Source organism: Leptinotarsa decemlineata, unplaced genomic scaffold (assembly GCF_025532065.1).
Source record: "Leptinotarsa decemlineata unplaced genomic scaffold, Ldec_3_MD MMD2_tig00026282_RagTag_RagTag, whole genome shotgun sequence".
In the NCBI taxonomy this organism is placed as follows: Eukaryota; Metazoa; Arthropoda; class Insecta; order Coleoptera; family Chrysomelidae; genus Leptinotarsa; species Leptinotarsa decemlineata.
In genome coordinates this window covers 5,423,347-5,437,851 of record NW_027412668.1, presented here as the reverse complement: position 1 = coordinate 5,437,851, position 14,505 = coordinate 5,423,347, and the positions used below count along the sequence as shown (strand labels likewise).

The window sequence follows — 14,505 nt, the reverse complement described above, 5'->3', positions numbered from 1 at the left end:
ATGTTATTACATACCAAAAACACAAGACCCCAGTTTTCCAAAGAAACTTTTCGTGTTCGATTTTTCATCTATATAATTCTCTTTCCAATTCGCTAAAAACACAGAAATATTGATAAATTCAAACAAGAACTTGAAGGATAACACAATTTGATGCATTTCTTTTTCGTATTTCCCCCTTTTTTTCTCAGCCTGTGTTTGACAAGTATTCATTTCTCGCTATCTTCCATATAAATCTTTTTTATTTTTGTTATTTGATTTCAAGTGATCCAACAAATGCCAAAAAATCTGTGATGTAGATTTATGTTTTGGGATGAGTTAGCTTAGTTTTTTAAGTTATTTTATAATATTTAAAATAGCAAGGGTTGAGTGGTAGAGCACCCTTCGGTGAACTCCCCCTTGGGATTTCAGAGTAGCATAAGGAGAATACCACGTTTCACTGGAAATAAAGGTATTATTATTTTTTTACCGTAGTATGCGCTGGTCAAGCGTTTCCCCCGAAGCCCCGATACATTCAGGAGGGCGCGCCAGCATTATTAACCAACGATCACTTCCCACACCGTGGAGTAAGTGATCATTGGGTCCGAGAATCATGTACCCTGAGCAAGTGCAGTGAGCCAAGAATGACAGCCTTCTGTATCCGTCCGGCTAAGAGTGTAAGTCTGCGTTAGTGCGGAAACCCGCACCAAGGGATTCGAGAGTAGAAAGGGCATCATTCCACAAAGGACTCCAATAATCAGAACACCCATCTTGATAGGGTAATCTGGATAGAGTCTGCGGAGTTCGAAGACAAAATCTCGATATTTTATCCGATATTCATCTCGCCAGAAGCTGAAAACTCCACGACAAATATCGTTTTGCTCTGGTGGTCGAGAAGGACTACGTCAGGCTTATTAGCTTGTATGAGCCTGAGGGTGGGAAACGAATAGTTCTGAAGAATTTGGCATTTCTTTGTTCCCCACAACGGATTCAATATCCTCCGGAGCGTAGGGCAACACCGGTTTCTCGCCAATACCGTAACAGTGCCGTAGATTGTAATATGGCACTCTCAGGGCCGCGTTATGTCTATGAATATAGGCCGAGACCGTATATGCTGGACATACTGATGGCAAGTGCATTAGGGTCTCGGGCGCCTCGCGGCAGGCCCTGCACCTTTTGTCAGGAACCTCTATACCCATCACGCGACTGCGGTAGACTAAGGTGTTGAAGATACCATCGTGGCAAGCCATGATGAATCCCTCAGTTTCCGACTTCGGCTCACTCGACCTGAGGAAAGCGAAAGTCAAACGCTTTGATAAGCCAAGTTCTTCAATGTTTTTGAAGAAGTCCCATGCATTGGCTTATCCTTGTGTTTCCGGAGAAGTGAAGTGATCTCTGCGGCTTGTATATGGGCTTTTTGCTGAACGGGTTCCAACTCGGTGACAGAGTTGTGGTCACCTCGTTCAGTATCGAAAACTAAACCTAGTTCATCAGCTGCTCAGGCAGCTACCCTAAAGAGAAATGCCCCACTTGCTCTCACTTGGTCACGGACCATGCATAGAAGGGGATCCGAACTCCTGACGACTTTACACGCTACATCCAGTACCATTCTGTCATGTAGACACTCCAAACTCAAAAGTCCACGTCCTCCCTGTTGTCGGGGGAAGTACAACCGTGGAACGGACGATTTGGAATGCAAACTCCTATAGATATGCATCATTTTTCGGGTCCTTACGTCGAGTTGATACAGCTCCTCCCGAGTCCAGTTCACTACTCCAAACGAGTAGAGTAAGATTGGAACGGCAAGCATATTTGTTGCAGCAACTTTGTTCTTCCCCGACAGTTCCGATGACCAGATCTGTCGAATTTTGTGCTGATACTTGCCGCGGAGAGAGTTCTTCACTGCTGTTACCTCTTGTGAATGGCGTTGTTTTACCCCGCGAGGTAAGTATACGTCTCTCCGGCATCCAGATGGTGTAGGATGCTTTCATCAACGAGCTGCACATCCTCTTCGTAGTCCCCGAATCATTCTATATTGAGATGGACCTGTGCACATTTGTCTATCCTGAATTTCATACCAATAGCATTCATGTACTCTTCCACCACCTTCAAGGACCGATGGAGATCCTTCCCTCCAGAGGCATACAGTTTAAGATCATCCATATAAAACAAATGAGTGACCTTGTGCCTCCGGTTTCCGGGGGTGCCACAGTTATACCCTCGAGTATTTCTGACCGCTACAGATAATGGCAATAGTGAGATGCAGAAGAGAGAAGGGGACGGAGGGAATCGCCCTGAAATACACCCCTTCTGAAAGTGACCCACCCTGTTTGGACTCTGGCTTGACCAGATGTTATGGTGAAGCGAGTTCGCCAGAGTGGTATCACTTGTTCAATGCATCTCACTATTTTGTCGGGTACCGCAAGACATCTGAGCAATTGCAAGATGAGCTCATGCGATATTGTATCAAAAAGAAAGGCATTATTATTATTAAACTCATTGTTAATAATTAGAAATTATCTCAGTTGAAGCACCACTTCCCACAATGCCATGATTTTCTTTTCAGTATTCCGAGTTCGTCTGGAGTATCATTAATCCATAATCTCTTATCTCTGCTTCATCAACAAAGGTGCCAACCCAGACTACCTGGTGAGAAGCTAATATATATCCGTTATCATACTGGAAATGTAAGAATTCTCGGTTTGTTCGTTGATGACTTGAGAAGTGGCACCGACTTCTAGCCATAAAAAGAATAAACGTTGACTTACTTCAATGTGAGAAACGGAATGTTATTACCTGCAGATTGAAAAACGCATTGGCGTGCGAAGCTACTTAGAAATAAACCATGAATATGTTAATCTATGCTGCAGAAAAATTATCAGTAGTTTCCTTTGAAATGACTCGATCGTCAAGTATTTTTCAACCTACATAGGTTTTGTGTTCAGTTTTTCCTACGGAGCTCAAATCTGAACAGTTTAACTCTTTGCTGTAGGAAGATTTCGATCTAAAGTTTGCATAAAATAGGTTATCTTTCTCACTGGTCCACAAATGATGAGTTTACAATCAACATGAAGAGGACTCCTTTCATTTACCAGTACAAAATAAATATCACTTATGAACAAATAAGTGGCTTGTCCTTTAAAAACTGTTGAGTTCAGTAACGAATGTGCTGTTCAGTCTAGTACCGCTGATGGGACCTATGACCAGCCGAAACAGCGCTGCCTGGTGTTGAATCGGCAAAATCAGCAAAGGACAAAATATCCTTGGAAGAGTCCAAGGAATAGTACCTTAATTTTTTTTGCCGCATGTTTAATAAACACCCTGTGTTTATTTCTATTGCCTAATGCTTCGATTTATACTCATTAGAAAACTGAAAAACAACTATTTTCTGTTTGGTTCTTTTACAATTAAGTACCTGGCGATCAACCTAGCACGGCCGACTTCTTCAGTAGGTGTCCTTCAAACTGATTTATTTGCCAAGAAGATTCCAACCTCTTCCAAATCAGGTTTTTCAATTGGTATTTCATTAAAGTATTTCTGAATATCATAAATATAAAATGAATGCTGACCGAAAATAACCGTTAGAATATTCCACATCACTGAAAATAATCTTTAATTATTCATCTGGGACTTATTTACGCATTGTCAAGTGTGTTTCGACATTGTATGGTCATTATTTTTATTCCATATGTTTTTGAATGACTGACGAGGTTTGGTTATAATTTTTCCTCCAAACCCTAAGTTATTCGGTATAGCAGACACCGTATCTGAATATCTGGAGAATAAAAGAAAAACGTATTTGATTCAAAAAGAAAACAACCTAATTATGATTAACGATCGAAAAAATGTGTTATAATTTCACATACAAAATCACATAATTTATTAAAAAGATGGGTTATCTTGTTTTCGAAGTGATATCTCAAGTCAACAATCTCCAAGAATAATATTTTATCGTAGAACCGCGCTGTTGTGTGATTTATTATTATTGAATTTACATTGTGAGACAAACTAACCTACATTATTTCTTTTAATTCCTCGGTAAGAATTGATTGCAAGAATCGTGATCCGCTGCAGATTTATGTGAGACAGAACTCGTTCTAGGTTGACCGTAGACACAATAGATGGAAATCGATTTGAACATGATGACTGCACCTAGAATTCTCATTCAATTTTCGACGAGTCATGAAAACATTCATGTACTGATTGACTGTGACGTTGTTGATCATATAACATTTTGAGTGAATCGATTTTTCACACTTTTTTCTCGTGGCACACTTCTCGAAACGCCGTTTATAATCAAGTCGGCAGGTCGTGGAAAAGGAGTGTCACGACGAAAAATTCCCAAGTTTTTCGACATCGAGGAGGTTGTGGAAAAATTTTGGTGGACGAAAAACCGCGAAATGTTTGGACTTGTTTTAATTTTTCCTATAACTGGAATACGGTCAATCTTAAGTGAAAAGTCATTCAAAATTGAATTGAAGAAAACAAAATTCCCCGTTGATAAAAAAAATGATCCGAAAAGTTTTTACAGACGATCAAAAATTTTTTTTTCAATTCCGCTATAACCCATTTTCAAAGTGCTGTAGCGCTACACCATCAATTCCAATCGCCTACTTTCTCCCTGAAAATTGTAAATCATCAATTGGAGAGTTCAATAAGCCCCAAAACTGATTTTCCAAAATACCATACCGTGTCCATTATAAAATACCCAGGGACCTATAAGGGTTCACCTATATAAGTATGTACGGAGAAGGTCATACCTAATAAATAGTAAAACAAAAGTCATTATACAAAACAATGTGTTTGCAAAAACACGAACAAAATAGTGGAATGGCCGGGCCAACGTCGTTCTCAATCAAATCCTCACCAAACAGTGACTTTTTCGGGATACATTGGACGGTTTTGGATCGCATGTGGATTGTGGTCTGCGAAAGGCCAAGTTCTTGTGAGCTACGAGAAATCGACTGCTTAGGATTCTCCTGCACACTCTCACAAACAGCGGCTATGTTTTCGGCAAATTCCGCCTATCGTTAACGCATGGTAGTTAGTCGATTATTTACTTAACCAGTGGACACAAATTTATCCACCACATTGCGAGTAAACCTCTCGGTAGGAAGATTATGACAACTAATGACCACTAATTTGACAGATGTAGCTTCAACAACATGGCCGTTATCAATTGTCAAAGTTTAGAAGGCCCTATACAAGAGCCTGAGGCAAAAACAGTCTCCGAGAAATATTTCAGCTTCATGAGATTATTGCGTTTTTTATCCCATTCCCAAACCAGTCTTTATGTTACTTTTGGTTTCATCAGTTCAAGTGTAAATCCGCTCATTTCGTTAAGTCCTGATGTTTCTTGAACACTGAAAGATTTCTGCTTTGCCGATCCCTTGCAGTAGTATTTTTTACTTCAAGTATTCCCAAACGAGCAAGTTTTTGAACCCTGCTTAATCTGTTCATAGCAATCGTTGATTCATCTCTGACCACCAGGCCAAAAGTACATGTGGGCTTAACCACCATAGTGTACAACTAAAGCATCATGCCGGGTTTTCATGAGTTTGGCCTTCTTCACTTTCTTCACTGCGAAGTTTCAGAAGTCCTAAGCCCTCTATCTTGGAGCTTTTGGTGAATGCTACTATGATATGGGCTTATGTTCAGTTCTTCTTCATCTGTTCAGTCAGGGCCTGCATGCATATCTTCACTAGGATATCTGAGTCTTGTATATCGATCTTCCTCCAAGCAAACTGTCTATACCCCATGCAGCTTCTAGTTGTTGATTTTACTAGGGTGGTTCTAGGGTTCCCGGCCTGACCAAGAGATGGCGGTAGTTGTTTGAAAAATATCGCTGTATTAGAAAGTACACAATCTACAAAGCATGAACATAAGTTTATGACACTGCGTTGTTGAGTATTTGTTTGGCAGCGCTGATTTTCATGTCATCACAGATATTTTTTAAGAAAATGAGGATATTATTTATTGTGCAATTATACAACCAAGCAGATGGCGTTTGTTTCTTTCAATAAAATAGCTTACGTTTTCTAACAATTCAATCATTTACCATCTATCCAAATGTAAATTATAATATGACCTGGCCTAAACTAAAATGTAAAACAAGTAGCTCCAGCTTACATGGGCATATTTCATAAAGCTACAAGTTCAACTCCACAGCTACAATTAAGAAAAAACCTCGAAACCGACGAATGGGAGCACAAATGTCAAGGTTTTTTGGAATTGTAGCTGTAAAGTTGTACTTTCTATTTTATGAAACAGGCCCCAGCTAAAGGCCTGTTTGTGAAAATGTGCAATTGCACACTTTCTTGCAAGATATCTTGTATTAAGGTAATAAGAATAAGGTGTTTGTTTATTTGGAATAATTGTTCACAGAAAAATCACACAAATTTGATAAATCGTTTTTCACGTGTTCGCTTTAAACATAATATAGTGACCGATGGCGGGCTTTTGAAAACTTATAAACAGTAACTGACCATGCGCATCGGAAATTGGATCTTAACTAACGCATTCATAGAGCTGTTCTAAATATGCGACAAAACGTTTTGGGCACCTACTCGAGATTTATTAGCTTTCAAATGGGGAATTTGATGTGATATCCTGAATTTAATACATTGAGCACTGTAGGGTTTAATTGAATGTATTTAGCAATTCCCTGCTAACCTTGTTTTCTTCTATGTGAGTAACAGTTGAGGTAGTGAAACGATGTAACTTTTTTGTCACTAGTCCTGGCTATTGGGCCAATGTGAATTCGTCCTATTTTTTCTTACCACCCAGCTGTACCTGCGAGTAGTTCAAAATTTCCTTGGTGTCTTCAGAGGGGAGATCGACAGCGAGATGAGCGATTCAGCGAGATGAGAAATGTATCCTTCCTTTTGCGATGAGGTCTTCACGTGATGTATGAGTTGAGAACCTTGAGTTTGCGAGGTGTGTGAGGTGTGGAGCCAGAGAGAGAGAGAGATCTTGAGCAATTGCTTCTACTGCGGCTACTGTGTGTAAAATTACCTTTTCTTTTTAGATCTTTGAGTACAAAACTGAGAATCCGGTTCGAACTGACCACTGACCATACCTTACAACCGTAAAGGCCTACATCTCTTGCTGATATGTGACGAAATTGGCCAATACTTGATGATAATCCATAACGTAGTCAAAAAACACTTTAATACGGGATTTTTTCTGAACAGTTTACAAAACCAGAACACGTGTTCATACAATAGCTTCCTCAGGCATGTTTATGCAGCTGATTCATTTCTCGATTAGGACACGAATTGTGACTCGTTTCTTGAGTTATTATAAATATTTATTACAATTTAATAATTATAATCAGTCGTGTATCAAAGTCGCCTGCGGCTGGAGACTTCTCCATAAATTCTGTTCGCTTCCCATATGGTGTCTCGGCTATCTAATTTCTACGATAAAAAATGCTTCATCATTCGTCTGTAACCTCGTTAAAAAAACGTTTTACGCATTCAACACTTCATCGACAAAGAACAGCGTTTTTCCGAAGTATTTTGATTAATTGGTGAAAGGGATATACTGACTTTGGTCTGGAATGTCGGACTGGTTATTTATTTCATGTTTTGTAGGTATATGTAATATATGTAACTTGTCGTATTTAATTTTGTCAATAATTCAGGTTTTAATGACACCCGTAACGGGCTTTCTTAATTAATATCTGAATGAGGAACGGCTTCCAGTTTTTGTGACAAAGTTAGTCTTATGAATTTATAGAATTTTGAACACGAGAATTAAGTCGAATGGAACACTCATTATTCGTTCATTAAAAAAGTGTACTCTAAAACACAAGCACTACAGGAAAATCCTTAGGGGGCTCTAAGAGCGGTGCCTGTGCGAAAAAAGCCATCCACATTGGATTTGAATCGCTGGAGATTAAATCCATTTGAAAAAACGTTCTCAGGAAGTTTATTATCCCACATAAACGCAGTTCTCCAGATGAAAGTTCGAGGTGTACTGAGTTGAATCTCAAAACTATGAGCAGACTCAGGTCATCGCGTATTTCTGATATGTACCGCTCTTGGTGTAATCAAATGTGCCAAGTCACTAGAACACTTCCCGTGAAAGTATCTATAGAAGAGAGACAAATCCCCAACCTTTCTTCGATGTTCCAGACTATCAAGGTTGCAAGTGATCCAATCAGGCGGATGGTTCTTTTCTAGAGGGAATCCAGCAGCTTCAGGGTATGTTTATAGGCGAAGCTCAATACATGAGAACAATACTCCAACGAAGGTCTGATCTGAGCTTTATAAAGCATTAGAAGTTGCTGGGGATTGTACAGTTTTCTGGTACGGAACAGTGTTCCAAGCTTTTGATAAGCAGCCTTTGTAATTCCAGCCTCATGATTGTGCAAAGGCTTATTGGTTTCCATTTTAACCCCCAACAAACCTATCGAAGCAGAAAGCGGAATTGTCTGTCCTGACATTATTATATCGGTTTCGAAAAGATTTATCTTTTTAGAGAAAAACAATTCCTGGGTTTTTCTAGCATTGAATTGAACCTGATTAGTTTCACCTCAATTCATAATCACTTCTAGATCCTCATTAGGATATGCAACCTCCTGCTGCCGGTGAAGATGTACATCGGAAGACGATATCCTGGAATCCAACTGAAATTAGAGACAAGTGTGCTGTGGTCAGCAAAGCATTATATTGGATTCTTCGTTTTTTCCAATATTTTCTTGATTTGGTAACGTATCAGTTAACCTTTATCACTACAACACCATCGTTCACTGTCTCGTGAGGAAAAATCATTAGAAAATTCTATAAATGTGAATCAAGTATCTCTTAACACATTAGTAGGAAAAATAGATGGTGGAAAGAACTGTACAAATAAAAAATTAGCAATAAACTGATTGCAAGTTACTGCTGTCTCTGGTCAACTACAAATGCCAAAATTTCACCAACTCTACCTACCCTAATACAATAATAGCAACAACATCGATAGTAAAACAAATTTGGCTGACAAACATTCACCACAACAGCATTGCTTGCTAGACCCAATGGTTCTAGATCGTTATGGTTAGTGGCTAAAGCTGTTGGTCGAAAGTCCACTAAAAACATCAATGAATGTGGCAATAGCCACAACAATAAGACAACAAGCAAACTTAGTTGCTGAATAATTTCCATTCCATGGTAGGTTTTTAGGGAAAACCCCTTCCACTGCAAGTTTTTTTTTCTCACTGTACAGTTCATACATATCTGAATAGGCTCAACATCAAGAAATCTTCTGGTCCTGTTGAAGTTCTTGTCATGTTCCATAAAATCTACGCTATTAAACTTGCATTAGTATTATAGCTCACACCTAATGAATCTAGCTCTTCAAAGAAGCCGATCAACTAACTTGATGACTGAGGATGAGTGATCTTCCAAAGTTTCTGCATCATAATGATTCAGATGACATTGACCTGTAAGTAGGTCTGTTGTCTAAGTGTTGTTTCGTGACATAAATGCATGAGAATTGGATTGGAATCAATCTTGATATTAGGTTGTTGGATTGTTTCAAATGTTTTGTCACTTTTTATGAGTCATTTGAAACAGTGCAGTTTTGCCAACGTAACACCAGTCGAAAAATTGACGAAGGCCGGTTTATCCTGATCCTGATTGGCAAAGTTTCTATCGGTGAGAAGGATGGTAGCCGATTGGCGAGAGATCTAGTATGGTGGGTGAGGCAGAACTTCGACGTTCAATTCGTTTAATTTTCGGATAGTGATTTATGAAACGTGCGTACGGACGTTTTCGTGGAGCAGGACTGTAGCTCTTTTGTTGACTACTGCTGATGCAATTTTTGGTACATTTCATCGATTTTCTCAGAATATGACTCTGCTGTGAAATTTGGCCCGTTTGCAGAAAGAATCACACCACCGCTGACCACCATACCGCAACCATGGTCTTTTTTGGTGGGTTTTCGCCTTTGAGAAGTGCCAAAACGATCCAAAAAAGGATTGTTTTGGCCGATTAGTAAAGCAAAGAAGAACAGACCTCGATACGTGATCATTGTTCGTTCAAATCGTGGTGCACCCACTTTTCGAGGGTTTTAACCTTTCCAACACGTTTTTAACCATCAGAAACCACATGGCAGCTGACGCTCAGTTCTACCCACGCAATGTTTGTGATGGGTCAGACTCCACCAGGGTCCTCAAATCTTCGTCATGATTCACAGTAGGTCGACCACTTCGGAGATCATCTCTGAGGCTACGAAATTTCGCAAACCACCATCGAACAGTGCGTTCATCAATATTATAATTACCAAATGCCTGGTTAATTTGTTGGACTGATATTGAAACGGACTGAAACTGTTCTTGTTATCCAGGTTTTTTGTGTTTGTTTGGCAAAACCTTGGGCGCTTCGCTTGCAGTGCCCTTCGGTGCATTATAGTCAACAGTTTAAAAGGAATCTACAGCAGACACCATTTGTTGAGTCTTCCTATTGAGTAAAGTCTTTCTTGGCAGTTTACTCCCAACTTAGACGTTACTCAGTGAAAGCCAAAGGTGCTTCCAAAGGAAGGTGTTACTGATCTATCTTTGGACCAATAGCTACCTGCTTTCAGTAATTTCTTTTCCGGAGTATCAAATCCTTTTGGATGTTACGATTGCGCACCGCTGGTGTAAACCTCGAAGTAGGAAGGCGTCAATTGAGGCTGAGCCTATGGCAAGAAACGCTTACTGCGCAACATCTGCTGCAGGCAACCAGTGATGCAATTGAACCCAGGTTTGTGTTTAATAAACCCTACAAAATACAAATAAAACAAAACACAGAGTCAGATGCTACAAATGCAATACGCATATATACAGACGGCTCAAAAACCAAATAAGGCTCAGGATGTGGAGTGTACTCCAGATCACTAAGCCTAAGAATTAAGTAGGGAATGGGAAAAATACCAGCGTGGTTCAAACAGAACTGGCTGGTATCTGAATCGCCACAAGAGAAATAACCAGGAAAGGAATTTCTGGCAAAAATATAACAATCTGCACTTATAGCAGACAAGCCCTATTAGCCTTGAACAGACAACGTGTTACCTCAGGGATAGTACTAGAGTTCCACCAAGATTTAGCCAAAGCCTCGGTAGAGGCTTTAGTCAAGGAAGCGGCTGGAATAAGAATTTTAGGACCCCGTGGACCTCGGGAAGATGTACATGTGGCCTAAGTGTACGGGTCACATGTGGCCTAAGTGCTGTGAGCCTACACTCACTCACAGTTTTCAAACTAAGTGAATTTCCAACATGTATTCCAAATTTATTGTTTTCCATGTCTTCACCAGAACAAAAAATTTGACCTGAACGAATTGTTCTTCAGATAATTTGATTCAAAACCAGTCTTCAAATATGCCCACCTACTATAGGTGAAATTTAGTTCTACGAGGATTTGGGCCATTTGGATATGCGGTTGGTTAGTACCTCGTCTACAGGCAGAGGGGGCGATGTCAGATATGTTGATTATCGTTCGCTTGAGCTTTGTTCGAGGTATGATACTCTGAAATGATTTGACTTTCAATTATAGGAAATCGTCAACTTTGTGTTGATGTAGGACACTACCTTGAACGGACAAAAGGCCAAATAGCCCGAAACCCGTCTGCAAGTGTACCTGTTCCAATAATTGGAAACTAATTCTGGCAGTTGTAGGTACCTCCAAAAGCATATGCAGAAATTGTTTCTGTGGAAAATCCTGCACTCACGGCTGTCGTATATAATTCAATGCTCCTCGTGGTATTAGCCAGGGGAGTAGTTGTTTTCTGACAGGTGTCAGTCCATAAACCTACGGTGAAGGTGAGGGAAAACTGGCCTGAACGAAATGTATCTTCATATAATTTGTTTCCAAAACGAAAATCTTTACATTTAATGAAATATATCGCCATATTCATTTGAAAATTTGTTGAAAAGTAAGCGAAGGAATTTGATTTTGTGTCTCAAATGATTCGTCATAGAAAAAAAATACAATAGTAAGTCATATACATTTTTCGTCAAATTTAGAAATTCGGAGACATTGAAGATTCTCTGCAGCACTATACTGTGAATAAAAAGTTACTAATTGAACATTTGCATTGCATGCTTTGCCCAACAATTAATTTTCTTGGAGCTATATTTTCTCAGTAAGGGACTTTTGCGTTTCATCAGATTGGCCATTGCAAATTCAAATTTGAGGTGTCAACAGTTTAAAAAAACAGAAATCTTATATATTTCCGAATGAAAGGAATAAAAACATATTTTCTATTCTTTTTCCAGGGTTCCGATAATAGCAGAAGAATGAGCTCGGGACCCCTTTTGAGGGGCTACGGGCCACGTGCCTAACACAATGAGGGAGGAAGAACTAGAAGTGGCCTTGAAGGTGAGTTTTACTAGTAAGAATTCGCCAATGAACAATTAATTGAGCAAACGAATGGAAAAGATTTGTTATGTTTATTGATGAACTTAAAAACCACTTGACCGCTTTTAAAAATTCTTCCAAACAATGCGGATGTAGCCGGTTTTCAAAATTCAAAAAAGTGAAGGTCATTGGATAGTGAAATGAAATATCATACAAAATGTCACAAGACCTCCCTTTACGTTGAGAAAAAGTTGAGTGGCATCACTTGCCACTCTCGGTGGCAAGCGATGCCACACTACCCGTGTTAGGAATCACACGTTAAAAGGTAAGAACTTGTTAATCCTTAGCTCGCACAAGTTTCGACTTCTGAGGGTTGTCGTTCGTAGGGATACGACAGCTGATTAATGGAAAAACAGATTTTGAACAGATTTTTTCAAACTACTAGCTTTTTTATCAGAAAGTACTAAAATTATCCTTTTTTATAAAGATTTTGTCCGACTTTGATATCTTGCCCGTTCAGAAGTTGAAAGAGTAGAGGTTATTTACGTGTGTATAAATTGTTTACTATCTCATCATCATCGTTATGATATTCAAATCATTTTGCAATAATAATTGTCACAGTCACTCCTATGAATTTAGAAGTCGCCAGGGTCGTAGCGAAAAAAAAAATCAGTGGGGGGAAGGAATCCAAGTTTTCCCACCCCACCAGCAAAATTTCCCAACTTTCGAAAAAATGAAAGCCGAGGGATTAGTTACTACTATAATATATTAATTTTTTTATTTAGCAATCCAAAGATTGCCTGAATGCTGATGCCCGTTAGGGTATGCACAAACAAAAATAAATTTTGGTAATTATAAAAATAATAATGGGAATTATTATACTTTGGACCAAGGTCCTTGGTCTTCCAGCATATCCACCATGTATAGGAATATTCAATACAAATGAAAAGAAACAACACTTAAATAATATTGTGCTTATTGTTTTCTACTATTATTTTTTTTAATCTTCACGACCCAAAATTTCCCAACTTTTCCAATTCGAAAAAACAGCGACAAGTTGGGAATTTTGTAAAATTGTCACTTCAAAATTTGTGGACTGTTCAGGACTGTTCCCTTACTTGGGAGAAATTAAACTTTTTTGAATTTTTCAAACAACTCAGAATTTCAAAGTGTGGGATCTCCCTTTCTTTTCTCTCATTTTTAATTTTCATTAATTTTTTTACTATTATTTTTTTCTATCTTCAGTGCGTTGAATGTAATCTGTATAACATTGTCTAGATGAGGACTTACATCTAGATCTCAAATTGCTAAATGCTGCGTAGCTTTCTGGACATCTTGCGCTCTTGTAAGCTGATTTCTTCTCATAAACGTATTCCAAAAACACTTTATTGTGAGATTTTCACTAAATTGTTTTACAAAAACGCAACACGTGTTTCGCCATACAATGGCTTCATCTGGCGTGTCTTTCAACTAATTCTACACATTCAATACTAAATATATATATAGTTTATGGAGTACCTGAAATCAAAGTACCTGTAAACGAAGTACCTGAATTATAAGTAGCTGATATTTTACCTGAGTTTCTAACGAATTAAATTACCTGCACTTATGTTCCATTTTCACATTTGAAAAAATATATTCAGTAACGGAGAGTTATTGAGTTCTAATTGATCATTCAGTAAATTACCCGAATTCCTGAATCTATTGATTTCCTGTTCTTCATCTCAGGGGAGTGCCAGTATGCAAATCTCCTTTCACAGATGTCTTCAGAGGAACGATTTTTGTGTAAAAAATGGAGTCAAGTGTTCAGAAACACTTGAAATATTGACAATGGCATACGGTGATTGTACTTCGAGTCGGAAAAATGTTCACAAGTGGTACAAACTTTTCACGGAATGTAGAGAAGATGTAAATGAAAATGCTCACCTGGACGTCCCAGCACATCAACAATCGATGAAAATGTTGTGAAGTGAAGAAAATTGTTATGGAAAATCGTTAGAGAAGTTGCTGAGGATGTCGGAATATCGGTAGACACATTTGGGTATGAAGCGTGTGGCAGCGAAGTTTTTTCCGATTACCATAGCGTATTGCATTAGGAATTATTGTCACATGGTCGTAAGATGGATAAGGAGTATTATCTTGAAGTTATGCGCCGCTTACGAGAAGCAATTCAAAGGAAACGTCCGGTATTGTGGAAAAGCAAT

General features: G+C 38.8%; 1 protein-coding gene across 1 annotated transcript in view; it reads left to right on the top strand.

Moving 5' to 3' along the window:
- The window catches only part of Rab23 (RAS oncogene family member Rab23), a 63,474-nt gene that overhangs the window by 9,809 nt on the left and 39,160 nt on the right, over positions 1-14,505 (top strand). The window contains exon 2 of the mRNA XM_074179701.1: positions 12,220-12,322. Coding sequence (XP_074035802.1) covers positions 12,290-12,322 — 33 coding nt within the window. The 5' untranslated portion in view covers positions 12,220-12,289. The remainder of the gene's footprint in view (positions 1-12,219; positions 12,323-14,505) is intronic.